This window comes from Oratosquilla oratoria, chromosome 34, assembly GCF_046742065.1.
Source record: "Oratosquilla oratoria isolate Oo_2021 chromosome 34, ASM4674206v1, whole genome shotgun sequence".
In the NCBI taxonomy this organism is placed as follows: domain Eukaryota; kingdom Metazoa; phylum Arthropoda; class Malacostraca; order Stomatopoda; family Squillidae; genus Oratosquilla; species Oratosquilla oratoria.
This window is the reverse complement of record NC_134810.1, coordinates 28,589,495-28,616,804: the sequence shown is the minus strand read 5'-3', so window position 1 is coordinate 28,616,804 and position 27,310 is coordinate 28,589,495. Positions and strand designations below refer to the sequence as shown.

General features: G+C 43.6%; 1 protein-coding gene and 1 long non-coding RNA gene across 8 annotated transcripts in view; one reads left to right on the top strand and one right to left on the bottom strand.

Annotated features, from left to right (window-relative positions):
- LOC143018154 (uncharacterized) overlaps positions 1–18,958 on the bottom strand; it is a 221,675-nt gene extending 202,717 nt beyond the window's left edge. The window contains exons 1-2 of the long non-coding RNA XR_012965733.1: positions 18,880–18,958; positions 11,302–11,495 (exon numbers count right to left, since the gene is read on the bottom strand). This is a non-coding gene — a long non-coding RNA (uncharacterized LOC143018154). The remainder of the gene's footprint in view (positions 1–11,301; positions 11,496–18,879) is intronic.
- The window catches only part of LOC143018152 (uncharacterized), a 322,520-nt gene that overhangs the window by 239,676 nt on the left and 55,534 nt on the right, over positions 1–27,310 (top strand). For all 7 annotated transcript variants that reach the window (XM_076173292.1, XM_076173293.1, XM_076173290.1 and 4 more), the window contains 4 exons: positions 5,193–5,292; positions 15,883–15,926; positions 16,129–16,231; positions 24,098–24,486. In XM_076173292.1, the coding sequence (XP_076029407.1) occupies positions 5,193–5,292; positions 15,883–15,926; positions 16,129–16,231; positions 24,098–24,486 (636 nt within the window). The remainder of the gene's footprint in view (positions 1–5,192; positions 5,293–15,882; positions 15,927–16,128; positions 16,232–24,097; positions 24,487–27,310) is intronic.

The window sequence follows — 27,310 nt, the reverse complement described above, 5'->3', positions numbered from 1 at the left end:
GCGAATATTTGAACCACCTAAGATTTGCGGATGACATTATTCTTATTTCAGAAAGAGCTGAGTGATTTAAACAAGGAAAGTGTCAAAGTAGGTTTAAAAATGAATAAAAGTAAAACCAAAGTAATATTCAACACAAAAGTTCAAAGTAAAAGAGATTGTAATTGATGATGAGAGTCATCAGGAAGTTGAAGAGTATAATTATTTAGGCCAGATGGTGAAAGTGACAAAAGGTCATGATAATGCAATAAAAAGACACATTATAATTGGTTGGAATGTGTTTGGTAAGTATGATAAGATCCTGAGAGGCTCTCTACCTTTATGTTTGAAATATAAAGTTTACAATCAATGCATTCTACCAACTACACTTTTTGTGGTACTCCCCAAGGTAGGCGTAGCACCTCTTGGGGATCGGTGCCACCTGCGTAGAGCCGGTGGCCAGGGGTAGTTGCTGCCGTTTGGCCCCCAACTCTTGGGGTTGGGGGGTGGTCCCACGACGTAGACCATTTACACCATGAAACAAAAGTCCTCAAAGTCAAGGACCACCTCGACATGAGAGGCACACAAACACTTGCCGCAGCCACCACAAACACATTACACCCGCTACACTACATAGCAGAACACCCACACACACCAAGAAACATTAAAACAACACCCAAAGACCTTTATCACGCACAGATTCTCTCTTCTCTTCCTCCACAACCACCAAATACCAGCCTCCGGAAACATATTCATAATCATATCACTCACCGTTCCATTAACACACTGAAAAACAACACACTGCTGCATGCCAGACCCCCTGATATCCACCCTTCTGAATCCTCTCTCCCACGAAAGGACAGAGTCCACTTGGCCAGACTGCGGTGCGGTCACCACCCAGCACTTCTAAGCTACCAGAAGAGGCTGGATGACCGCATTGTGAACAGCTGCCCAGGATGTAACACTTCACCCCATACCATACAACACATAATGGAAGACTGCATTATACACAATCATGCACGCAAACAACACAACATACGCTCTATAAAGGATTTGTGGGAAAACCCAGTTTCGGCTATGGCATTCCTTGGGGAGACGGGACTGCTCGGACAGACAGTCTAGGGAACGACAACAACAACAACAACAACTACACTTTTTTGTTATACCAGCCCTTAATATACACCCAATTGTTGTATGTTTTCTTACCCCAAAAAACTTTGGAATGTTTGCACAGTAATAATTTCATGATTCAAAACACCTGTGGCCATACCTTCAGTTGTTAATGTTGATTTGAATTGACTGCTTCCTTTGTAATTGACCTCGCGTAAGGTACGCCCTCACACGTACATCAGCATCATCTTTTGTCCCCCTCGTTCACACCTTGTAGTTGAAGCCTTGAATTAGCATGCACTGTTCCTTGTAGTTCGTTCCCTCATAGTCAGCATGCACTGTGTGGTTGTGTGCACAGAGTTGTTGCATGCACTGCATGGTCCTGTAGTTGCTTATAGTTCGATGCACCAATCTCTTCATACACTCATCATCATACATTCACCTTGCACTAAGTCCTTTAGATGTAGTATTCTTTAGTAGTGTTGGTTTTGTCCCTAGCTGCCGCTGCACTAAGCAGCCACTTTTTTGCACTTACAGTCCATACATCTGAATTTTCACCACAGTCTTTAGTTATTTCCTCTTCACTTTCCCACCTTTCTCTCGTCAATTGCCCCCCCCCCTTTTTTTTCTTCTTCCCACTGTTTTAGTTGTAGATTTTTAGACAGAAGGCCCTGTGCTTACAAGTATTCCTTTTTCAATTTCTGTATAGCCTACTTCAGACAAGAGGGAATCAAATATTTGTAGATTTTCTTTCTTTAATACCAGCTACACTGCGTGCTTCTCCAGGCACAATCTCTGAATCCTGTAAGAACATACATTGTTACTTCCCAGGGAAATTCTGCAATGACATCATGGTTTCTTTAGTCCATTGATCTCTATTTTTAAGATCCTCTCCTAAGGGCATGATCTTACAATCATGAACCAGTTGAATTTTCTCCTCCATCCTTTCTCCAGATTCATTGTTACAAGTCTATTTGCAATATTGTTTACTTAAGCAATCTTTAACCACTACATAACTTAATTTATGCAGTGTATACATCAACAATGTGTATCAGGCCTCTGGCCACTTTTATTATGCCAAGCAGAGAACAAAATTATACAATCACTTGCTTACGAACTGAGCTGTTTACAAATACCCAATCCATAAAAATGCAACCCTCACCCTACCCAGGGCCCTCGCAGGGGAGCGGGTGCATGTGCCCTAGGGCAGCACATTTAAGGGGGTGGCAATCCTAGTGAGGACATGCTACCCACAAGGCTGACAAAATAGTTATTATAAAAAAAAGGTCAAAGGAGCCCTAAATATTTTACCATAATATACAAATTTTGTGTTAGCTGCAGTGGGAAATACGAAGAAAATGAGAGTGATGAGTGAGGAGAATGGAGGAGAAATAAGGAAGGATGAGGTGAAGGCAGTTGTAAAGATGATGAAAGCAGGTAAGGCACCTGGTCTGGATGGATGTCATGCAGAATGTCTGAAAAAGGGAGGTTTAGTGATGGTGGACTGGTTGGTGAGGTTATTTAATGTTTGCTGGAGAGAGGGTAGAGTACCGGAGGACTGGAGTAGTGCCTGTATAGTTCCTCTTTACAAGGGAAAAGGGGACAAGTGTGAATGTAGTAATTTCAGAGGGATTAGCCTGTTGAGTGTAGTAGGGAAGGCTTATGGGAGAATCTTAATTGAGAGGATTAGGAGAGGAACAGAAGGAGTAATTGGTAAGGAACAGTGTGGATTTAGGACGGGTAGAGGTTGTGTAGATCAGATCTTTGTGGTAAGACAGATATGTGAGAAAGCTATAGGAAAGGGGAAGGATGTTTTTTGGGCTTTTATGGATCTGGAAAAGGCTTATGATAGGGTAGACAGGAAGGCACTGTGGGAGGTTATGCAGATTTATGGGATAGGAGGAAAGCTTTTGGGAGCTGTCAAGAGTTTTTATGTGAGTAGTAGAGCATGTGTTAGGATTAGAAATGGAGAGAGTGAGTGGTTTGAAGTAAAGGTGGGATTTCGTCAAGGATGCGTTATGTCGCCCTGGCTGTTCAACTTATACATGGATGGGGTGGTGCGAGAGGTGAATGCAAGGGTAGTGAGTCAGGGATTGGAGATGGTTAAAGAAAATGGAGAAAAGTGGGAGGTGAGCCAGCTGTTGTTTGCTGACGACACTGCGCTTGTGGCAGGGTCAGAGGAGGGATTGAGGAAGCTGGTGGCAGAGTTTGGGAGAGTATGTGATAGAAGAAAGCTAAAGATAAATGTGGGTAAAAGTAAGGTGATGAGATGTACAAGGGGTGAAAGTGGCAGTAGACTGGAAGTGAACATTAAGGGAGAGCGACTGGAGGAAGTGGATAGTTTTAGATACTTGGGTGCAAGTGTAGCAGGAAAAGGTGGAGTGAAGGTGGAGGTAGAATGTAGATTGAGAGAAGCGAGTAAATGCCTTGGTGGTTTAAAGAGTGTAATGAGAAATAGACATTTGGGAATGGATGCGAAGAGGAGACTGTATGAAGGAGTGATTGTGCCAACAGCACTGTATGGGGCAGAAACGTGGAACATAAGAGAAGAAGAGAGAAGGAGTTTGAATGTGTTTGAGATGAGGTGTCTGAGAAGTATGGTGGGGGTTACTAGGCTAGATAGAGTGAGAAATGAGGAGGTGAGGAGGAGAACAGGGGTGAAAAAGGATTTGGGAGATAGGGTTGATGAAAGAATATTAGGATGGTTTGGACACATGGAAAGAATGAGTGAAGAAGACTAGTAAAAGAGGTATGGAAGGCAGATGTGGAGGGAGTGAACATGAGGGGACGTCCTAGGATGAGGTGGATGGATGGGGTGAAGGGGGCTTTGGGGAAGAGGGGAATGTCTGTTGAGGAAGGAAGGGAGAGGACGAAAGACAGAGGTGAGTGGAGAATGGTTGTATGTGGATGATGTTGTGACTGCATGAGGAGGAATGGGCGGGGGGGTGGGGTAGTATGTGTGAGTAAATTTTGACGCAGCCCGAAGGGATTTCTCCCCGTCCTCGCCCTATATGCAAAGGGGGACGGAGAGGGGGGGTCGCCGATTAAATGAAGCGGCCTTGCTGTGGATGTACTGTATCTTGCGACACTGCTTCTGACCCAGGGCGGTGGGCAGGGTGCAGGGATGACCCGTCATCCAGGAGGTGCTCAGATGAGAGGAAGGGAGGGAGGGGTGTGGAGTGTATTTAGGGATGAAATGGGTGGGAGTGTTTTTATGCCTTTCCCTTTTTGGCTACCTCCCTTGGAAGGGGGAAAAAGCCTTGGTATATGTATGTATGTATGTGTTAGAATCAACAGAATATGAAATATTTTTCCATTTTCCTCTCTGTAATGTTGACATTAAATACATTTTTTTAATATTTTTAATTGCTTTGCAAGCCAATAGCTAAAACAGGCTGTAAGGGATAGTGGAGTTGGGGGGGGGGGGGTCACTGAGAACTACCCCAGGGCAGCATTTAGGCATGTAAGGGCTCTGCATCTACCCCACTCTACCAACACTCTCTCTCTCACTCTCACCCTCACACCTCTTTCACCCTTGCATCTATCTCTCACCTCTCTTTCTCTCTTTCTCTCTCTGACTCAGCCAACCTCTTTCAAGGGGAAGTGTGTTGTTAGCATACACTATTTTATGTGAAATATTAAGAATTTGTGGAGGAAGAACGGGAGAGGACAGAAGATAGGGGTGAATGGAGAAGGGTTGTGTATAGATGAGGCTGTGATGCATGAGGGGGAGTGGGTGGGGGATGGAGGGTGAGGAAGTATGTATGAAAAAAAAAATTGACGCAGCCCGAAGGGATTTCTCCCCATCTTCTCCTTTTCTGCATGAGGGGGGGGTCGCTGAATTTATGAAGCGGCCTTGCTGTGGATGTTCTGTGTCTTGCGACACTGCTTCTGACCCAGGGCAGTGGACAGGATGCAGGGATGGGTGGAGGGAAGTGGAATATATGGGAAATGAAATGGGTGGGAGTGATTTCTATGCCTTTTCCTTTTTGGCTACCCCCCGTGTAAGGGGGAAAAAGCCTTTGGTATATGTATGTATTAAGAATTTGTAGTGGAAATTGTGAATGATCATGTATTTTTTGCAATGAAGTTGATTTATCTTGCAGATGTATCCCCCTGTGGTACCACCACCACAACAACAATCAGAGAGAACTACAGATTCGCCAGCAACAAACACAAGCCCAGTACATGAAGGTGAAGCCCCAGGTAAGGTATCGAGAGTCTTGATATAATAAAAAGTCATGTCCATTGTTGTATTCAAACAAATCCATGCCTTTCTCTAGGATTTATTCAGCTAACAAAACATCAGTACAGTCTGAAAACAAAACAGAAACACCGTAAGTAAATATACCCATTCTAATCAGGTTAACATGCACAGTTAGTTATAAGTAGACAAAATAATGTAGTGTAACCCATCATATAAAGTTACATGAAGCTTAGTTCACAACATTCTCCCCTCCCTTGAAGAATCATTGTTCTATATAGTGAAGAGGCATGTGGCATTCCCGCATAGATCACTGCAGTTGTTCTGGGCCAATATGTGCACAAGTGGAGGGTTCATCCCGACACTGGAGATTAGATGGAGCACCAAATACCGGTTGGAGGAGAATCAGTTTTCATATCTCTTTCCTTGATAAATAACTCTGATCACCTGTATTAAAAGAGGTATGGAAGGCAGATGTGGAGGGAGTGAACATGAGGTGGATGGATGGGGTGAAGGGGGGCTTTGGGGAAGAGGGGAATGTCTGTTGAGGAAGGACGGGAGAGGACAGAAGACAGGGGTGAATGGAGAATGGTTGTATATGGATGATGATGTGATTGCATGAGGTGGAATGGGCGGGGGGATGGGGGGTGAGGTATGTGTGAGCAAAAGTTGACGCAGCCCAAAGGGATTTCTCCCCATCCTCTCCTTTTATGCAATGGGGGGACGGAGAGGGGGGGGGGGTCGCGGATTTAATGAAGCGGCTTTGCTGTAGATGTGCTGTGTCTTGCGACACTGCTTCTGACCCAGGGCAGTGGACAAGGTGCAGGGATGACCCGTCATCCAGGAGGAGCTCAGATAAGAGGGAGGGTGGAGGGGTGTGGAGTGTATTGAGGGATGGAATGGGTGGAAATGATTTTATGCCTTTCCCTTTTTGGCTACCTCCCTTGTAAGGGGGAAAAAGCCTTGGTATATGTATGTATGTACCTGTAGCATTGGAAGAATTCAACTCGGATGAATCAACAACAGGCACTGGAAGAATGTCCACCAAACCAGTCTCTGAAGAAGGATCGATGTCAAGATCCTCCTGCCTCTCATGCAATGATATGTTACCAGTTGGAGCCTAGTCATGTACTGATATCATTGATTTATGTCCATTAGCAAATCTTCCATGAGCTTATTGTGAGTTTGCCTCTAACAACTTAACTTCATATTTACTGGTGCGAACATGATGTCGTAGGAAGACAGGTTCAGGAATAGATAACCAAATTGGCAATGAATGGCCACTGGGAGATCGACACTGGTACGAAAAGAACCTCTCATGTGGCAAAGCATTGGTGGCTGTGCAGAGCAGAGATCTAATTGAATGTAGAGCGTCAGGCAGCACTGTTTCCCATTGATATTCTTGAAGGTTCTTGGATGCCAGAGCAAAGGTTATGTGCTTCCAGATTATAGCATTATACCTCTCGCACTGTCCATTCCCTCGAGGATTATAAGGTGTCATTTGACTAGTACTGATGCCTAGATTGTGTGAGAATTCACATAGATCCTTGGCATAAATGAGGATCTGTGATAAGAATGCAGGTAGGAAGGCATACCAAATATTGCAAAAATCTGAATTAGACAGTGGATTATAGCATTAGTAGTCATGTTCTGATAGGCAAATGCAAAAGAAAATAAGAATACTCATCCACCACACATGAGAGAGTGTGTGCATGAATGTTGTATTTACCAGGACAGTAGATGATGTCATAGTTGTAGCACCCCAACTTGATCCTCTATTTTTGAATTTTGTCATTCTTGATTTCTCCAAGCCGATTCGTATGGAACATAAAGCTGACAGCCTGCTGGTCCATAACTAAGGTAAAATGCCGTCCTGTCAAGTAATGAGACCACCTCATTACAGATTCCACAATTGCACATGCCTCCTTTTCTACTGTAGAGTGTTTGTATTTAGTAGGTGTGAGGGTGCAAGAGAAAAAGGCAACTGGATGGCCTGTCTGATTCAGAGTAGCAGTTAGGGCTGTATCGGAGGCATCAATCTCAACTACCAAAGGAATAGTTTCATCAGTCAAGTGCACAACAGCCTTCCCAACCTCTTCTTCGAGATCATCAATGGTGTTCCGGGCCTCTGGACTCAGAGGAAACTGTCCGTGACAACAAGAGGTCTGATCTTGTCAGAGAATTAGGAAACCCACTGTGAATAATAGGAAAACATACCAATAACACAGTGTAAGGAAGTACAGTCTTTAGGGATTGATAATTCCTTCAGTGGATGTAAACATTCATAATCTGGTTTGATAGAGCCATGGGTTATTGTGTACCTAAGAAAATCTATTGATTTTGTAGAAATGAGAGACTTAGTCTCATTGAAGGTAAGGTTGTGGAACTGGGCAGCCTCTTGAAACTTTGCCAAGTTCTCATCATGCTCCAGCTGGGTCTTCCCTGCCACGACAATATTGTCCACATAAGCATAAGTTCCATGCAGATCATGTTGCTTGATGATGATGTCAATAGTCCATTGGAAGCAAACAGTGCCATTCAGAACCCCAAATGGCACTCTGTGGAACTGATATGGCTTGCCATTCGCTTCAAAAGCAGTATATGGCTTGTCCTTTTCCCATATAGGTATCTAGTGATAAGCACTTTTCAGGTCCAGTGAACTATAGTACCTGTAATGTGACAGTTCTATGACAAAGTCTCCTATTCTTGGAAGAGGGTAATAATTTTTTTGGTGGTGCTCATTCAACACAACAAGAACTTGTGCCCTCCATGGAGATTTACTGTCCTTAGTAACACCATCATGCAGCATGTTGTTAATTTCCGACTTAATGAACTTATCATCCCCAAACCTCCAAGATTTTGTTGCAAAGGGTTTGCAATGAGGAACAAGACTTGAAAAGAGATGAGGTGTATCCACTAAAGCAGACAGTACACTGCAAGTGGCAGGGTTGGAGATATTTAGATCTTTCTTGGATCAGCCAAAGTCCACAGTAACATTAGTGCTGGCTCATAAAGTTTTGACCAAAAATTATATCACAGCACAAGTCTGGCAGCACAGAAAGCCTTGTATTGTTGTAGCACGTACCCTTCAGATTGATATCAACTGTGGAGCATCCCTTCACAGGAGACAACCTTGAACTTGTGATACTTGGCATAGCTATGCGAGATGAAAGATTCAGAGCTCCGTGTGTCAAAAAGAGCGATTACTTTATTATTACCCATCTAAACATGCACAGTAGCTCCCCGTAGTAGTAGTTCTGGGGAAGGAGCAGAGATGACAGCCAGCATAGAAGACTGAGTGGATGCAGATTTAGAAAACGTTGTAGACCGGCACACCTTAGCAGTGTCCCTGCTTATAACAGTTATGACAAGTGACATTTCTTGCAGGGCACTGTCCATGATTGTGGTGGGGACCATCACAGAAATAGCATTGGGACTTCGAATTGGCAGCAGCACAGGTCCTTTCAGCAGAATAAGTAGTTCCAGATGTTGGAGCAGTACAGGTCCTATCATCGGTGTGAGCAGGCTTGGATGTCGCAGCAGCACTTACACCAGAGACAAGAAAGCGAGAATAAGATTCTAAGGTCTTTTGAGCAACATTGAGTGCCCTGGCTTGATCAACAGCCATACTTGGATCCAAAGTTTTGTTTTCAAGCAATTGTTGCTTGATTGCATGAGAGAGCAAGCCATTGATGAAAGAATCCCATGTGTAGTCCTCCAGATTCTGTGAAGCAGTACATACATACATACATATACCAAGGCTTTTTCCCCCCTACAAGGGAGGTAGCCAAAAAAGAAAAGGCATAAAATCACTCCCACCCATTCCATCCCTGAAAACACTCCACACCCCTCCACCCTCCCTCTTATCTTATCACCTCCTGGATGACAGTCATCCCTGCACCTTGTTCACTGCCCTGGGTCAGAAGCAGTGTCGCAAGACACAGCACATCCACAGCAAGGCTGCTTCAGGGGGCTGTCACGATGAATTTCCGAAGAAAAAAAAAAATGAAATATTCGAGAAAAAAAAATTCCCTGTCATCTAGTGGCCTTTGGCAAGCCAGTCCTGAAATATTTCAGCGAAATACCAAAAAATAAAGGAGTTAAGGCTATTTTTCTGCCCCCCCACTTCCCAGTACAACTTCGCTGCACATATGTTCGACTAAGTTATTTCATCGCAATAAAAATGGCACAAATGCGATGTATTTTGTTATTCACTAATATAGACTAGCTGGAAACATGTCCTACACAGGGATAGCAGTTCGCACTCATGAGTGAACTGAGCGAATTATTGTGAGTAGGCGGAGAAAGCGAATTGTCGCTCCTTGGAGAACTTTTATTTACTTTTATTTGAAGCTATAATAATTTCAAGAATGCCTAAACATTCGAAGAAGAAACATGTGTTTCATGAAAGCTAACAAACTGAATCAAATTATTGAAAATGAGTGTACTTCTGCCTCGGTTATTACTGGAGATGACTCATAGCAGTGCGGCTGGGTGCACACGGGCTCGCTAAAGCTGATTGCGCATTTATCACACTCCTCTACCCTTCATATCCTCGTTTCTCAAATAACGTCACCGCAAACATCGAGCATGCATGACGTACCATCACGTGCCTCTTCAAATAAAACGCTCCGAGTGCTTTTCGTCACATGAGCGACTGTCATTGATCATAACTTTGGAAGGACACATAATCTTCTTTCTCACTTGGTTGGAGTCAATCCCATCATTACAAAAGCACTTGAGGAACAAGACAAAGACACAGAACGGAAAGGGACACCAAAGACCAGAAAGAGGAAGAGAAAACTATTGTTCAGCTCCGATTTCCAGCCGGGAGCTTTCTAGTAAGCGAACCTGGCGACAATGAGGGAGGCGGCGTCTCCTGAAACTCTCGCCTTCTGAACTCCTAATACCTCGTAAAAGGGGGGACCAGGTACCAGCTACACTTTATAATAACATATGAATGACTTAGAATGCATGAAGATTGTCGCAGAGAAAAAAATCTAAATGAAATATATAAAAAAGATGCAGGGAAATGTATTTTGAACTTAAAAGCTCAATATCTCAAAACTACCCTTTTCTCTACATTTTTTCTATCTCCTCCATAACTACTAGGCCGATTTTAATGGGGTTTGGATAATTTGAAAGCTGAATAAATTTGCAAATGTTTTATCATGGGTTTTTTTATTTTTTGTGATAGAAGTCGATATATTGTATTTAAAAAAAAAATATGACACTTTTTAAAAAAAAAATCTTTCTCCTAAACTAAGAGGAAATTCCAAAAACTTGACGATGATTTTTTAGGTATTGCTATAGAGCATTTGTGGTATTTTTTTCAGCATGCTCAGTCAATGGATAAATGAGATAATTTAATTGGTCAAAAAACTGTTTTTTATTAATAACTTCATTGTTTTTCAACCAAATGATATGAAAATAGGTTGTGAACATCTCAGTATATGTATATATAACATATTAAAAATTCTCGAAATTCCGATCATAATTGACGAAGTTCGTTTTCGAGCGCGACGGCCCCCTCCATTAAATCGGCGACCCCCTCCTCTCCGTCCCCCATGCATAAAGGAGAAGAAGGGGAGAAATCCCTTCGGGCTGCGTCAAATTTTGCTCACACATACTACCTCTACCTCACCCCCCATCACCCCTGCCCATTCCACCTCATGCATCACAACATCATCCATATACAACCATTCTCCATTCACCCCTGTCTTCTGTCCTCTCCCGTCCTTCCTCAACAGACATTCCCCTCTTCCCCAAAGCCCCCTTCACCCCATCCATCCACCTCATCCTAGGACATCCCCTCATGTTCACTCCCTCCACATCTGCCTTCCATACCTCTTTTACTAGTCTTTCTTCACTCATTCTTTCCATGTGTCCAAACCAACCTAATACTCTTTCATCAACCCTATCTCCCAACTCCCTTTCCACCCTCATTCTTCTCCTCACCTCCTCATTTCTCACTATCTAGTCTAGTAACCCCCATCATACTTCTCAGACACCTCATCTCAAACACATTCAAACTCCTCTCTTCCTCTCTTATGTTCCATATTTCTGCCCCATACAGTGCTCTTGGCACAATCACTCCTTCATACAGTCTCCTCTTAGCATCCATTCCCAAATGTCTATTCCTCATTACACTCTTCAATCCACCAAGGCATTTACTCGCTTCTCTCAATCTACATTCTACCTCCACCTTCACTCCACCTTTTCCTGCCACATTTGCACCCAAGTATCTAAAACTATCCACTTCCTCCAGTCGCTCTCCCTTAATGCTCACTTCCAGTCTACTGCCACTTTCACCCCTTGTACATCTCATCACCTTACTTTTACCCACATTTATCTTTCTTCTATCACATACTCTCCCAAACTCTGTCACCAACTTCCTCAATCCCTCCTCTGATCCTGCCACAAGGGCAGTGTCGTCTTCAAACAACAGCTGGCTCACCTCCCACTTTTCTCTATTTTCTTTAACCATCTCCAATCCCTGACCCACTACCCTTGCATTTACCTCTCGCACTACCCCATCCATGTATAAGTTGAACAGCCAGGGCGACATAATGCATCCTTGACTGTGAAGCAGTAGCAATCTTAAAGTTACAATCCTTGCTGAATAGGTGAAGCTCTTGTAGGTACTTGTTTATTGTCTCCCCTTCATGCTGCCAATAAATAGCCAACACATGTCTTGTGAACACTTCATTTTTGTGCTTGACATAGAGGTCTTTGAGAAGATCTATAGCTGAATCATGAGTAGTACATTCTGCAATGTAACCATATACGTTTGGAGAGACCAAATTGATCAATGTATCCAACTTGTTTGGATTAAGGCTTGCAATGGATTCCAGGAATGCAAAGAAAGTATGATTCTAGTGATTACATTCTCATGCAGCAGTAGGCGAATTGGGAGATACATCCATGTGTTCAGGTCTCAGGAATTTATCCATCTTCTGATCAGAAGCCTTTTGTTAGTTAAATGAATTGTTGTATTCGTAAATAAGAGTCAGTACCTTTCTCTAGGCTGTATTCAGTTAACAAAACATCAGTACAGTCTGAAAACAGAACAGAAACATACATACCATACATACATATACCAAGGCTTCTTCCCCCCTACAAAGGAGGTAGCCAAAAAGGAAAAGGCATAAGATCATTCCCACCCATTCCATCCCTGAATACACTCCACTCCCCTCCACCCTCCCTCTTATCTTAGCACCTCCTGGATGACGGGTCATCCCTGCACCTTGTCCACTGCCCTGGGTCAGAAGCAGTGTCGCAAGACACAGCACATCCACAGCAAGGCCGCTTCATTAAATCAGCGACCCCCCCCCTATCCATCCCCCCGTGCATAAAAGGAGAAGACAGGGAGAAATCCCTTGGGGCAGCATCAAATTTTGCTCACACATACTACCTCTACCTCACCCCCCATCACCCCTGCCCATTCCACCTTATGCATCACAATATCATCCATATACAACCATTCTCCATTCACCCCTGTCTTCTGTCCTCTCCCGTCCTTCCTCAACAGACATTCCCCTCTTCCCCAAAGCCCCCTTCACCCCATCCATCCACCTCATCCTAGGACATCCCCTCATGTTCACTCCCTCCACATCTGCCTTCCATACCTCTTTTACTAGTCTTTCTTCACTCATTCTTTCCATGTGTCCAAACCATCCTAATACTCTTTCATCAACCCTATCTCCCAATTCCCTTTCCTCCCCCATTCTTCTCCTCACCTCCTCATTTCTCACTATCTAGTCTAGTAACCCCATCATACTTCTCAGAAACCTCATCACAAACACATTAAAACTCCTTCTCTCCTCCTCTCTTATGTTCCATATTTCTGCCCCATACAGTGCTCTTGGCACAATCACTCCTTCATACAGTCTCCTCTTAGCATCCATTCCCAAATGTCTATTCCTCATTACACTCTTTAATCCACCAAGGCATTTACTCACTTCTCTCAATCTACATTCTACCTCCACCTCCACTCCACCTTTTCCTGCCTCATTTGCACCCAAGTATCTAAAACCATCCACTTCCTCCAGTCGCTCTCCCTTAATGCTCACTTCCAGTCTACTGCCACTTTCACCCCTTGTACATCTCATCACCTTACTTTTACCCACATTTATCTTTAGCTTTCTTCTATCACATACTCTCCCAAACTCTGTCACCAACTTCCTCAATCCCTCCTTCGATCCTGCCACAAATGCAGTGTAGTCAGCAAACAACAGCTGGCTCACCTCCCACTTTTCTCTATTTTCTTTAACCATCTCCAATCCCTGACCCACTACCCTTGCATTTACCTCTCTCAGTACCCCATCCAGGTATAAGTTGAACAGCCAGGGCGACATAACGCATCCTTGATGAAGTCCCACCTTCACCTCGAACCACTCACACTCTCCATTTCTAATCCTGACTCAAGCTCTACTACTCTCATAAAAACTCTTGACAGCTCATAGAAGCTTTCCTCCTATCCCATATATCTGCATAACCTCCCACAGTGCCTTTCTGTCTACCCTATCGTAAGCCTTTTCCAGATCAATAAAAGCACAAAAAACATCCTTCCCCTTTCCTATAGCTTTCTCACATATTTGTCTTACCACAAAGATCTGATCTACACAACCTCTACCCGTCCTAAATCCACACTGTTCCTCACCAATTACTCCTTCTGTTCCTCTCCTAATCCTCTCAATCAAGATCATCCCATAAGCCTTCCCAACTACACTTAACAAGCTAATCCCTCTGAAACTACTACATTCACACTTGTCCACTTTTCCCTTGTAAAGTGGAACTATACAGGCACTCCTCCAGTCCTCCGGCACTCTACCCTCTCTCCAGCAAACATTAAATAACCTCACCAGCCAGTCCACCATGACTGTACCTCCTTTTTTGATACATTCTGCATGGCATCCATCCAGACCAGGTGCCTTACCTGCTTTCATCATCTTAACAACTGCCTTCACTTCATCCTTCCTTATTTCTCCTCCAATTTCCTCACTCATCACTCATTTTCTTAGCATTTCCCACTGCAACTATCCTTCCCTATCCTCCTTCACATTTAGCAACTGCCTAAAATACTCTGCCCATCTTCTCCTTACTGCCTTCTCTTCCATTATCATCTCTCCATCTGCACCTTTTACCTTTTCTTCTCTACTTGATTCGCCTCCTCTTCCTCTCTTAATTTCTTTCCAAAACATCTTTTTATTACTTTCAAAATTTTCTGTCATCTCTTACCCCACTTCACATCTGCTCTCCTCTTTGCCTCCTTCACCTTTTGCTCTACTTCTCTTACCTTTTCTTTGTACCTCTCATATGACTCCCTCGTCCTATTTTGTAACCAATCTGTGAAAGCTCACTTCTCTTCTACAACCTTCTTTGTTTCCTCATCCCACCATTCACTACCCTTCCTTCTATTTCCTCCTGTCCTTCTTGTTCCACACACCATCCTTGCACACTTTATGACTCCCTCCTTGAGCTATCCCCATTCCTCCTCCACACCTAGCTCTACTCTATCCTTCACTCCCTCCTACTCCTCTCTTAGCTTCTTCTTGTACTCCTTATCCTTTTCCTTTTCATTTAAAGAGTTCACTCTAAGAACCTCCCTACCTTTTGTCCCTTTCCTCTTTCTCCATCTATCCTCCACTCTCAACTTCCCTTCCACCAAAAAATGATCTGATATTCCCCCACCCTCTCCCCTTAGCACATGTACATCCTTAACTCTTCCTATCATAGTCGTATTTACCACTACATAATCCATCAACGCTCTATCTACCACTCTTCCATCCACCACCCTCTCCCATGTGTACTTATGCTTGACTTTCTTCCGAAACACTGTATTTGCTATCATCAGTATAAGTAAACATACTCATTCTAATCAGGTTAACATGCACAATTAGTTTAAGTAGACAAAATAATGTAGTGTAACCCATATAAAGTTACATGAAGCTTAGATCACCACATCCATCATGCAATAATGTCTGATAAGGTATTTGGTTGCCATCACTATCAAAAAGTATGTGGAAGACAGAGGTGGATTAATTGAATTTGAGGAAAAGCCTAAAAATGGGATAGAGAGGCGAGGTGAAGGGGGCCATGGGTACAAGGGAAATGTCCGGAGCAGGGAATGGTGAGGGTAAGATATGGGCATGAGTGAAGTGTGGTTGTGAATGGAAGATTGATGTGGCCCAAAGAGAATTCTTGTCTGCTATATATTTTTGAGTGGATGAAATGGGAAATTGCCATGTAATGAAGCATTGGCGGTAAACCTGCTTTGACTCTCAGGCCCTGCTGTGAATTGCTGTGCCTTGTTGTATTGTTTATGATTCCAGCAGTGGGTGAGGGGACAGGGATGGTATATCATTTACAAGGAGCCATGATTAAAGATACAACAGATGGGTGAGGGGTGGGTGCATGTCTTGCTTGGTCATCCCCCATACAAAGGAGAAAATGCCTTTTGGTGTATGTATGGTAAATGTCTTATGTAAATACCAAGGGCTTTTTCTCTTTTACCAAGGAGCTAGCCAAAGTCATCCCACCCATGGTAAATGTATGAAAATTTTAATTCTGTATTTTTCATTCTTTTACAGATGCAGAAGCTGTAAAGTACAATCATAGTGTGATGTCATATATGGTCAGTGGAAGTATTTTTTCTTTCATATACCTCATGTGAATGAAAGTTAATTTCATAATCTAGATATCTCCTTGAACATAATATGTCATAAATGTACTAAGCATTTTAGGTTTTAGCTTCATTGTGTATATTTTGTCTTCAAATTATTTTTGTAGGTACGGACAATGCTTTTGGAGACTTTGAAGTGCTCATGTTTTTACAGTTTCCTGTTGTATATGGATATGGGATGGGATATGGTCAGCCATGGATGTTCCCAGTTCCAATGATGCCATCACCAACTGCTGAGGATGGAAAACCAGTCACAGGTATTCATAGGTTTTATTGACTGCATGGCTTGGGTGGGTGCTCTTCTTCTCACTTCCTCATTTCTCACACTATCCAGCCTAGTAACCCCTACCATGCTTCTCAGGCATTTCATCTCAAACACATTTAAACTCTTCCTCTCTTATTTTTCATGTTTCTGCCCCATACAGTGTTGTCAGCACAATCACGCCTTCATGCAATCTCCTCTGAGAAATAGACATTTGGGAATGGATGCAAAGAGGAGATTGTATGAAGACATGATTGTGCCGACAGCACTATATAGGGCAGAAAAATGGAACATAAGAGAAAGTTTAAATGTGTTTGAAGTGAAATGCCAGAGAAGTATGGTCAGGGTTAGGCTGGTAGAGTGAGAAATGAGATGAGGAGGAGAGCAGGGGTGGAAAGGGAATTTGGGGATTGGGTTTATGAAAGAGTATGGTTTGGACACATGGAAAGAATGAGTGAAGAAAGTAAGATAGGTGTGGAAGGAGTGAACATGAGGGGGTGACCAAGGATGAGATGGATGGATGGGGTAAAAGGGGCATTGGGAAAGAGGGGAATGTCTGTTGAGGAAGGAAGGGAGATGACAGAGGATATGGGTGAGTGGAGAATGGTTGTGCATGGATGATGCTGTGATGCATGGGAGGGAGTGGGTGGGAGATGGGGGATGAGGGATTATATGTGAATGATATTTTGATGCAGCCAGAAGGGATTTCTACCCATTTTCTCTTTTTCTGCATGAGGGGATGGAGAGGGGGGTTTACCTATTAAATGAATTGGCCTTGCTATGGATGTGCTGTGTGTTGCTACATTGCTTCTGATCCAGGGCAGTGGGCAAGATGCAGGGATGACCTGTCATCCAAGAGGAGACAAAAGGGAGGGAGGGAGAGGGGTAAAGGGGAGTGGAGTATGTGAGGATGGAATGGGTGGGAGTGGACTTCATGCCTTTGTTTTTGGCTACCTCCCTTGTAAGGAGGAAAAAGCTGTTGGTATATGTATGCATGTAGTTATGTGAATATAAGCATGCATAAGGAATGCATTCATATAGATATGAATGACCAATGGGACAAATTCATCAGCTTAGGAGGTAAAAGGTTGATAAAGATGATTAAGCATACATATACCAAAAGACCTTTTTCATCTTGTAAGAGGGATGACGCATCATCCAGGAGGTGCAAAGATAAGAGAGAGAGTGGAGGAGAGTGGAGTGTATTGGGGATGAAATGGGTGGGAATGATTTTTATGCCTTTATTTTTTGCCTACTTCCCTTGTAAAAGGGGTGGCAGGAATGGGAGGAGTAGAGGTAAACTGTAGATTGAGAGAAGCAAGAAAATACTTTGGGAGATTAAAAAGGGTCATGTGAAATAGGCATCTAGGAATGGATACAAAGAGATTGTATGAAGGGGTAATTGTGCTTAGCAGGCAGTGTATCAAAACACATATATGCATATATATATACCAATGGCTTTTTCCCCCTTATAACAGAGGTACCTAAAAAACAAAGGCAAAAAAAACACTCCCGCCCATTCCATCCCTATCACACTCCACTCCCCTCCACCCTCTTCCCACCCTATAATCTTGGCACCTTCTGGATGACAGGTCATCCCTGCATCTTGTCCATTGCCCTGGGTCAGAAGCAGTGTCACAGGACACAGCACATCCACAACAAGGCTGCTTCATTAAATTGGTGACCCACCTTCTCCGTCCCCTCTTGTAGAAAAGGAGATGGGGAGAAATCTCTTCGGACTCCATCAAATTTTTCCTCCCCTCCCCTCCCCCACCCATTTCACCTCATGCATCACGTCATCCAAAAGCAACCATTCTCCATTCACCCCTGTCTTCTGTCCTCTCCTGTCCTTCCTCAACAGACATTCCCCTCTTCCCCAAAGCCCCTTTTACCCGATCCACCCATCTCATCCAAGTTCACCCCCTCATGTTCACTCCCTCCATATCTGCCTTCCACACCTCTTTTACATCTTTCTTCACTCATTCCTCGCCGTCCCCCCATGCATAAAAGGAGAAGAAGGGGAGAAATCCCTTCAGGCTGCGTCAAATGTTTCTCACACATACTACCTCACCCCCCATCCCCCCACCCATTCCACCTCATGCATCACAACATCATCCATATACAACCATTCTCCATTCACCCCTGTCTTCTGTCCTCTCCTGTCCTTCCTCAACAGACATTCCCCTCTTCCCCAAAGCCCCCTTCATCCATCCATCCACCTCATCCTAGGACGTCCCCTCATGTTCACTTCCTCCACATCTGCCTTCCATACCTCTTTTACTAGTCTTTCTTCACTCATTCTTTCCATGTGTCCAAACCATCCTAATACTCTTTCATCAACCCTATCTCCCAACTCCTTTTCCACCCCTGTTCTCCTCCTCACCTCATTTCTCACACTATCCAGCCTAGTAACCCCCATCATACTTCTCAGACACCTCATCTCAAACACATTCAAACTCCTTCTCTCTTCCTCTCTTATGTTCCATGTTTCTGCCCCATACAGTGCTGTTGGCATTATCACTCCTTCATACAGTCTCTTCTTAGCATCCATTCCCAAATGTCTGTTCCTCATTACACTTTTTAATCCACCAAGGCATTTACTCGCTTCTCTCAATCTACGTTTTACCTCCACCTCCACTCCACCTTTTCCTGCCACATTTGCACCTAAGTATCTAAAACTATCCACTTCCTCCAGTCGCTCTCCCTTAATGCTCATTTCCAGTCTGCTGCCACTTTTACCCCTTGTACATCTCATCACCTTACTCTTACATACATACATATACCAAGGCTTTTTCCCCCTTTCAAGGGAGGTAGCCAAAAAGGGAAAGGCATAAAAACACTCCCACCCATTTCATCCCTAAATACACTCCACACCCCTCCCACCCTCCCTCTCATCTGAGCACCTCCTGGATGACGGGTCATCCCTGCACCTTGCCCACCGCCCTGGGTCAGAAGCAGTGTCGCAAGACACAGCACATCCACAGCAAGGCTGCTTCATTTAATCGGCGACCCCCCCCTCTCCGTCCCCCTTTGCATATAAGAAGAGGACGGGGAGAAATCCCTTCGTATGCGTCAAAATTTACTCACACATACTACCCCACCCCCCTGCCCATTCCTCCTCATGCAATCACAACATCATCCATATACAACCATTCTCCAATCACCTGTCTTCCGTCCTCTCCCTTCCTTACTCTTACCCACATTTATCTTCAGCTTTCTTCTATCACACACACTCCCAAACTCTGTCACCAACCTCCTCAATCCCTCCTCCAATCCTGCCACAAGCGCAGTGTCATCCATGGAATATCACTGGCTGAGCAGGTTAGGGCGTCGTTACTTACAGCAAAGGTCAAGGTGAAGGCGGTTCGAATCCTGCCACCGGCGAAGTTGAGCCAAGGGCATGGTTCATTAAATTCCATGCTACAAAGCCCTCTGTGAGGGGCACCGTCCTAGCCTCCTGATAGGGGGGAGTGTGTGACATGAAACCATTAAAAAAAAAAAAAAAAAAAATGCAATCTTTTTATAATACAACTAGGTAAAATGCAATCTCCTCACAGCATCCATTCCCAAATGTCTATTTCTCATTTCACTTTTTAATCCCCCAAGGCATTTACTTGCTTCTCTCAATCTACATTCTACCTCCACTTCCACTCCTCCCTTTCTCATATTCACACCGAAGTATCTAAAGCTATCCTTTCTCCATTCTCTCTCCCTTAATATTTGCTTCCAATTTGACGCCATATTCTCCGCTAGTATATCACTGACAATACTGCACTTGTGGTAGGATCAGAGGAGGGATTAAAGAAGTTACGGAGTTTGGGAAGGTGTGCAAAAGAAGGACGCTGAAGATAAATGTGGGCATTAAAACATGGTGCTTCCATAATAGGGCCTGACAGTGTAGCTGGCCTACTGCTTCATGTTATGGTTACACCTCCCCTTTTCTCCCTCCATCCAATGTATATAATCATCTGAGACTAATTAAGCACCCAAGAAAAAAACACATTTCATCATCCATTCCCACCACCCATTGATTCACAGGCACTATTGACAAATATCTGTTTTTTGTAGTGTAGCCCTGAGGGATTGATATTGGTCTTCATGGTAAGTCCAAGATATATAATAATATATTTGTATGAAGTGGCCTTGCTGTGGATATGCTCTGTCTTGCTGCATTGCTTCTGACCCAGGGAAGAGGGCAAGATGCAGGGATGACCAGTTATCCAGGAGGAAGCAAGATGAGAGGGGCAGATGATGAATGGGAGTGGAACAGGTGGGGATGAAATGAGGTGGGAGTGAAATTATGCTGTTTGGCTTTGGCTCCCTCTCTTGTAAAGGGGAAGAAGACCATGTTTGTACAGTATGTGTATATATATATATATATATATATATATATAATGGGCAGGGAACTGGAGATGGTTAAAGAAAAATGGGAGGTGAGCCAGTTGTTTTTTCCTGACGACGCTACACTGTGGATGGAATGGGTGGTAATGATTTTATGCCTTTCCCTTTATGGCTACCTCCCTTGTAAGGGGGAAAAAGCCTTGGTATATGTATGTATGCTACACTTGTGGCAGGATCAGAGGAGGGATTAACCCCTTCCATACGGTGCCGTACACGTAGGCGTCATGGACTTAGATCTCGATGGCAGCAGCCAATGCCAGCCGTACGACGTGTCGTAATAATACTCGCATAATAAAATATAGTCACCGCTTATATCGATCGTTCTCTCTTCACCCGTGAATTTTGATAACCATAGAAAATGCGATTACAAAAGAATTAGAAAGAATGTCATTATGGAGGGGCAACTACAATAAATATAATCAAGACGCCGATATGGCAGCCTCGCGAATACACTCGCTCCCCATGACGCCTACGTGTGCGGCACCGTATGGAAGGGGTTAAGGAAGATTTGGTGACAGAGTATGGGTGGGTATGCAGAAGGAGAAAATTGAAGGTAAATATAGGTAAAAGTAAGGTGATGAGATGTACAAGGGGAGAGGACAGCAGCAAGTTGGAAGGAAGTCTTAAAGGAGAGAGGGTGGAGGAAGTGGATAGCTGTAGGTATTTAGTGTTGCATGTGGCAGGAAAAGGAGTGGTGGTGGAAGTAGATTGTAGACTGAGAGAAGCAAGTAAATGCCTTGGGAAATTTTGGGGAATTAAAGTCTTATGAGTAGGCATTTGGGAATGGATACAAAAAGAATGTATGAAGGGGTGATTGTGCTAATGGCACTGTATGAGGCAGAGACATGGAATTTTATAGAGGCAGAGAGAAAAGATTTAAATGAGTTTGATATGAAATATCTTAGAAGTGTGGTAGGAGTTACAAGGTTGGATAGAGTGGTCAATGAGGAGGAGAGCTGGGCTGGAATAGGAGGTTGTAGATAGGGCTGATGACATGAAGAATGAGTGAAGAAAGATTAGTTAGAGGTGTGGAAGGCAGAGGTAGAAGGAGTGAACTTGAGGGGATGACCAAGGGTGAGATGGATGAAAGGGGTGTTGAGCAAGAGGGGAATGTTGAATAAGGAAGGCAGGAGATATGGGTGACCGGAGAATGGCTGTGTATCAGTGATACTGTGATGCAAGAAAGAGAGGGGATGGGGGTCAGGTAGGGAGTGGTTATGTATGAATGATATTTTGACAAAGTCCAAAGGAAATTCTCTTCCATATTCTCTTTTTCTGCATGAAGGAACAGAGATGAGGGGTCGCCAATTAAGTCAAGCAGCCATGCTGTGGATGTGCTGTGTCTTGCATTGCTTCTGACCCAGGGCAGTGGGCAGGATACAGGGATGACCTATCATCCATGAAGAGCTGAGAGGGAAGAAAGTGTGGTAGATGGGAATGGGTACTTGCTTTTTGGCTACCTCCCTTGTAAGGGAGAGCTGTCTGCCAATGATTGCTCACTTTCTGCTACTTTCAGCCAGTGACATAGAAACAGTTCCACCAATACAGCACAGACAACAATCCAAAGTAGGCCTGAGGAACATTGCCAGCCACTCTAGGCTAGCAGGTTTTTTTCCATTTATTGAAAGGCAACAGTTATTAATTTTCTACCTTTTCTAAAACCACACTGCTTTTCCCCAGTTCCATCTGTTACCCTCTTGATCCTCTGACTTAACACTCCCATATAACTTAGGTAATATCCTTAACAGAATGATCCATCTTAAATTTACTACATTTGTATGACACACATTAAACAGTCTCATTAGCCACTCCACTAAGCAACTTTCCCTCATAACTGGGTGAAAAGGGTAATGAGTTGAAGAGGACTGTTTTTGAAGCAAGGAAGAGAGAGGCTGAGAGATGGGTGTGAGTAGAGTGGTAGTGAGTAAATGATTGATGCAGGAGAAAGGGATTATCTTATGTCTGCTGTTTAGGTTCTTGAATGGATGAGCCAAGATGAAGTAGTAGGGGTAAACCATTTGTGGCTGTCAGAAGGAAGGGCTATCTTGCTGCATTGCCTTTGACCCTAACAGTGGGTGGTGGACAGGGACCCTTCATCCATGAAGGCTGGGGTGGAAGGGACAGTAAATGGATTTTGGATTGGTGGAGGGTGGGTGTAAGCTTTCACTTGGCCACTCCTCATGTAAGGTGGAGGGGCCTTTTGGTATATATATTGATGTAGTTTGGTATCAATAGCATAATGATTGTTTATACTTAGAAATATGTACTATGTTGACAAAGTCTAGGTTATTTGTGAATATGAGGGATTGCATTAGCAGTCACTAAATTTAAAGTTTTGAGAAACATATACAGTAGCCGCGAAAAGTTTGGGCGCAAAATTATAGGCGCCCCAACTTTCCCCTAAACTCAAAACATGCGAAAAATACAACTTTCCACCCAAACTTTTCGCTATTTTTCAATGCTAGCGTTTGTACCCGTATTTAGCCGAAACAATACACACTATTTGGCAACTCTGTTTAGGCGCACTCGATGTCACATGGAGTCAGTTTCTAAACATCTCTCACGGAGAGTAGTCTTTTTTTTGCGGTGGTCTCTGTTTTTGTGCCTTGATATCTCCGTAATGGGAAGTGGTAAAGAGCTGGAAAGAGACACAGTTGTTACAATCATAACCCTCTATAAGGAGGGTTATAAGTGTAAAGATATTGCTACTCGTGTGGGAATTGGAGTGCGTCAAGTGCAAAAGTGGACCAAGAAATTTCGAGACGAAGGAAGTGACATCATTCGTACTCCAAAGCATCGCTCTGGTCGGCCAAGGAAGATATCAAATCGTACTTCTACGGTTCTAACTGCCTCCTACGGTGATTAGGAGGCAGTTAGAACCATAGAAGTACGATTTGATATCTTCCTTGGCCGACCAGAGCAATGCTTTGGAGTACGAATGATGTCACTTCCTTCGTCTCGAAATTTCTTGGTCCACTTTTGCACTTGACGCACTCCAATTCCCACACGAGTAGCAATATCTTTACACTTATAACCCTCCTTATAGAGGGTTATGATTGTAACAACTGTGTCTCTTTCCAGCTCTTTACCACTTCCCATTACGGAGATATCAAGGCACAAAAACAGAGACCACCGCAAAAAAAAAGACTACTCTCCGTGAGAGATGTTTAGAAACTGACTCCATGTGACATCGAGTGCACCTAAACAGAGTTGCCAAATAGTGTGTATTGTTTCGGCTAAATACGGGTACAAACGCTAGCATTGAAAAATAGCGAAAAGTTTGGGTGGAAAGTTGTATTTTTCGCATGTTTTGAGTTTGGGGGAAAGTTGGGGCGCCTATAATTTTGCGCCCAAACTTTTCGCGGCCACTGTAGATGAAAATCAACAGTTGTTAGAAATTTCTTAAGCAATTTTTCAACATAGATGCATATTTTTGCAATTAAGATTTTTATTTTTTCAGTAGCAGGTGAAAACTGCCAATTGAACCATCTAAGTCATGACCTCCAAAATGTGCAGTTGTCAGGAAACCAGCAAGAGATGGTTTCAACACAAGCCTCAGTCATGATACAGCCGCCACCTCCAGAAGTGCACCCTCCTCCTCCACCTCCACCACCCCCAAATTCTCTCCTTGTTCACCCACCTCACACAGAGGCACCACCAGGCCCTCCTGTGACCCATCACCACAACCCTCCTCTCTTGCCAAACCCAAGTCAGAGTCCCCACCATCACCATCACCCACCACTTTCTATGACACATTTACCTCCTCCATTTCCCAACCCAGCCATGTCCCACCCTTCTGCTGTGTCGTGCTCAGTGCCTCACATCCGCCACTTGCACCACTCACCCATGGTAAGGCTTGTTTACTTCAGTTTATTTACTTAGTTGTATCTTATGGGAAGGGGAGCTACGCTCATGGTGTCCCACCTTTGTATCTCGCAGTGTCTTGTTTGCTCTTGAATTCATGTATGGTTTTTGCACACACTATTGTTTTGTCCAGTTTATTCCAAGTGTCCACCACTGTGTGGAAAAAAAATTCATATATCTTCTATAACTATCCTTTTTGAGTTTTTTCTGTCTCTCAAGTATTTACCTGCCTTTCATGATTCTATAGGTGGTCAGTAGGTCGCATCTCTCTTCTTTGTTCCAAAGTTGGTAACTTGAATTTAGTTAGTCTCTTCATATGACAAGTTAGAAAGTGCTGGGGCCATTTTCATGTTTGCTCTCTAGCTTTTTTAAATTTCCTCTATATTCTTTTTGGTACTGGGTGACCATAATGTTACAGCATACTTCAGTCTAGTCCTTATCAATGTAACTAATATCTTCTTAATTATTTCTTCGTCTAAATAGGTAAACGCCACTTTTATTGATATGAGCAATTTATAGGATTCTCTGACAGTTTTGTTTATTTGTTTATCAGAGGATAAGTTGTTTCAGATAATTACTTCCAGGTCTTTTTCAGATCCCACTTTCTTTACTTCATTAGTTCCAATTGTATATTGTCCTGATATTCTTTTTTATGCTACATTTCTTAAGGGAGTGGCATCGCTTTATAGAGAAGGTGAAATTAAATTTTCAAATATGTATTTAATGAATTTATGTATAATTGGGGACGGAGAGGGGGGGTTGCCGATTAAATGAAGCGGCCTTGCTGTGGATGTGCTGTGTCTTGCGACACTGCTTCTGACCCAGGGCGGTGGGCAGGGTGCAGGGATGACCCGTCATCCAGGAGGTGCTCAGATGAGAGGGAGGGTGGGAGGGGTGTGGAGTGTATTTGGGGATGAAATGGGTGGGAGTGTTTTTATGCCTTTCCCTTTTTGGCTACCTCCCTTGGAAGGGGGAAAAAGCCTTGGTATATGTATGTATGAATTACCCCTTACATTAGTGTATAATTCCTCAGGATATTGTGTTCCTCTCATATATACATATATATATATATGTATATATATATATATATATATATATATATATATATAAGGCATAGTGAATATTTAGTGAAGATATAGTGAGCTCTGGAGATGTGGATTTTTGTAAGTGCGTATGGGCCGGCCTGGTAGTGAGAAGAGCATAGAGGAAAGGGAGGCTTTTTGGGTAGATATAAATGAGTGCCTAGAGGGATTAGGGAGAAATGTCAATGTAGTTGTATTGGGAGACCTAAATGCTAGGGTAGGAAATGAACCAATTTATGGAGTGATTGGGAAGTATGGAGTTCCAGGTAAAAATCGTAGTGGAGAATTGATGGTGGAGATGTGTCTTGAAAGTGAGTTGATGATAACAAATACAGTCTTTAAGAAAGTCAAGCATAAGTACACATGGGAGAGGGTGGTGGATGGAAGGGTGGCAGATAGAGCATGAATGGACTATATAGTGGTGACCAGGAGTATGGTAGGAAGAGTTAAGGATGTACATGTTCTAAGGGGAGAGAGTGGGGGAATATCAGATCATTTCCTGGTGGAAAGTAAATTGAGAGTGGAGAAAGAGGAAAAGGGCAGAAGGTAGGGAGGTACTTAGAGTGAACTGCTTAAATGAGGAAAAAAGGAGAATGAGTATTAGAAGAAGTTGAGAGAGGAGTGGGAGAGAGTAAAGGATAGAGTAGAACTAGGAGTGGAGGAGGAATGGGGATGGTTCTAGGAGGGAGTCATAAGGTGTGCAAAGATGGTGTGTGGAACAAGGAGGGCGGGAGGAAATAGAAGGAAGGGTAGTGAGTTGTGGGATGAGGAAGCAAAGAAGAGTGCAGAAGACAAGAAGCAGGCATTCATTGATTGGCTGCAAATTAGGACAAGGGAATCGTATGAGTGGTACAAAGTAAAGAGAAGGGAAGCTAAGCATAAGATAAAGGAAGCAAAGAGGAGAGCAGATGTGAAATGGGGTAAAAGTATGACAAAATTTTGAAAGTAATAAAAAGATGTTTTGGAAGGAAATTAAAAGAGGAAGAGGAGGCAAATCAAGTAGAGAAGAAAAAGTAAAAGGTGCAGATGGAGAGATGATAATGGAAGAGAAGGCAGTGAGAGGAAGGTGGGCAGAGTATTTTAGGGAGTTGCTAAATGTGAAGGAGGATAGGTAGGGAAAGGTAGTTGCAGTGGGAAGCTCCAAGAAAATGAGTGATGAGTGAGGAAAATGGAGGAGAAATAAGGAAGGATGAAGTGAAAGCAGCTGTTAAGATGATGAGAGCAGGTAAGGCACCTGGTCTGGATGGATACATACATACATATACCAAGGCTTTTTCCCCCTTCCAAGGGAGGTAGCCACAAAAGGAAAGGCATAAAAACACTCCCACCCATTTCACCCCTAAATACACTCCACACCCCTCCCACCCTTCCTCTCATCTGAGCACCTCCTGGATGACGGGTCATCCCTGAACCCTGCCCACCGCCCTGGGTCAGAAGCAGTGTCGCAAGACACAGTACATCCACAGCAAGGCCGCTTCATTTAATCGGCGACCCCCCCTCTCCGTCCCCCTTTGCATATAAGGAGAGGACGGGGAGAAATCCCTTCGGGCTGCGTCAAAATTTACTCACACATACTACCCCACCCCCCCGCCTATTCCTCCTCATGTCGTCACAACATCATCCATATACAACCATTCTCCACTCACCTCTGTCTTCCGTCCTCTCCCTTCCTTCCTCAACAGACATTCCCCTCTTCCCCAAAGCCCCCTTCACCCCATCCATCCACC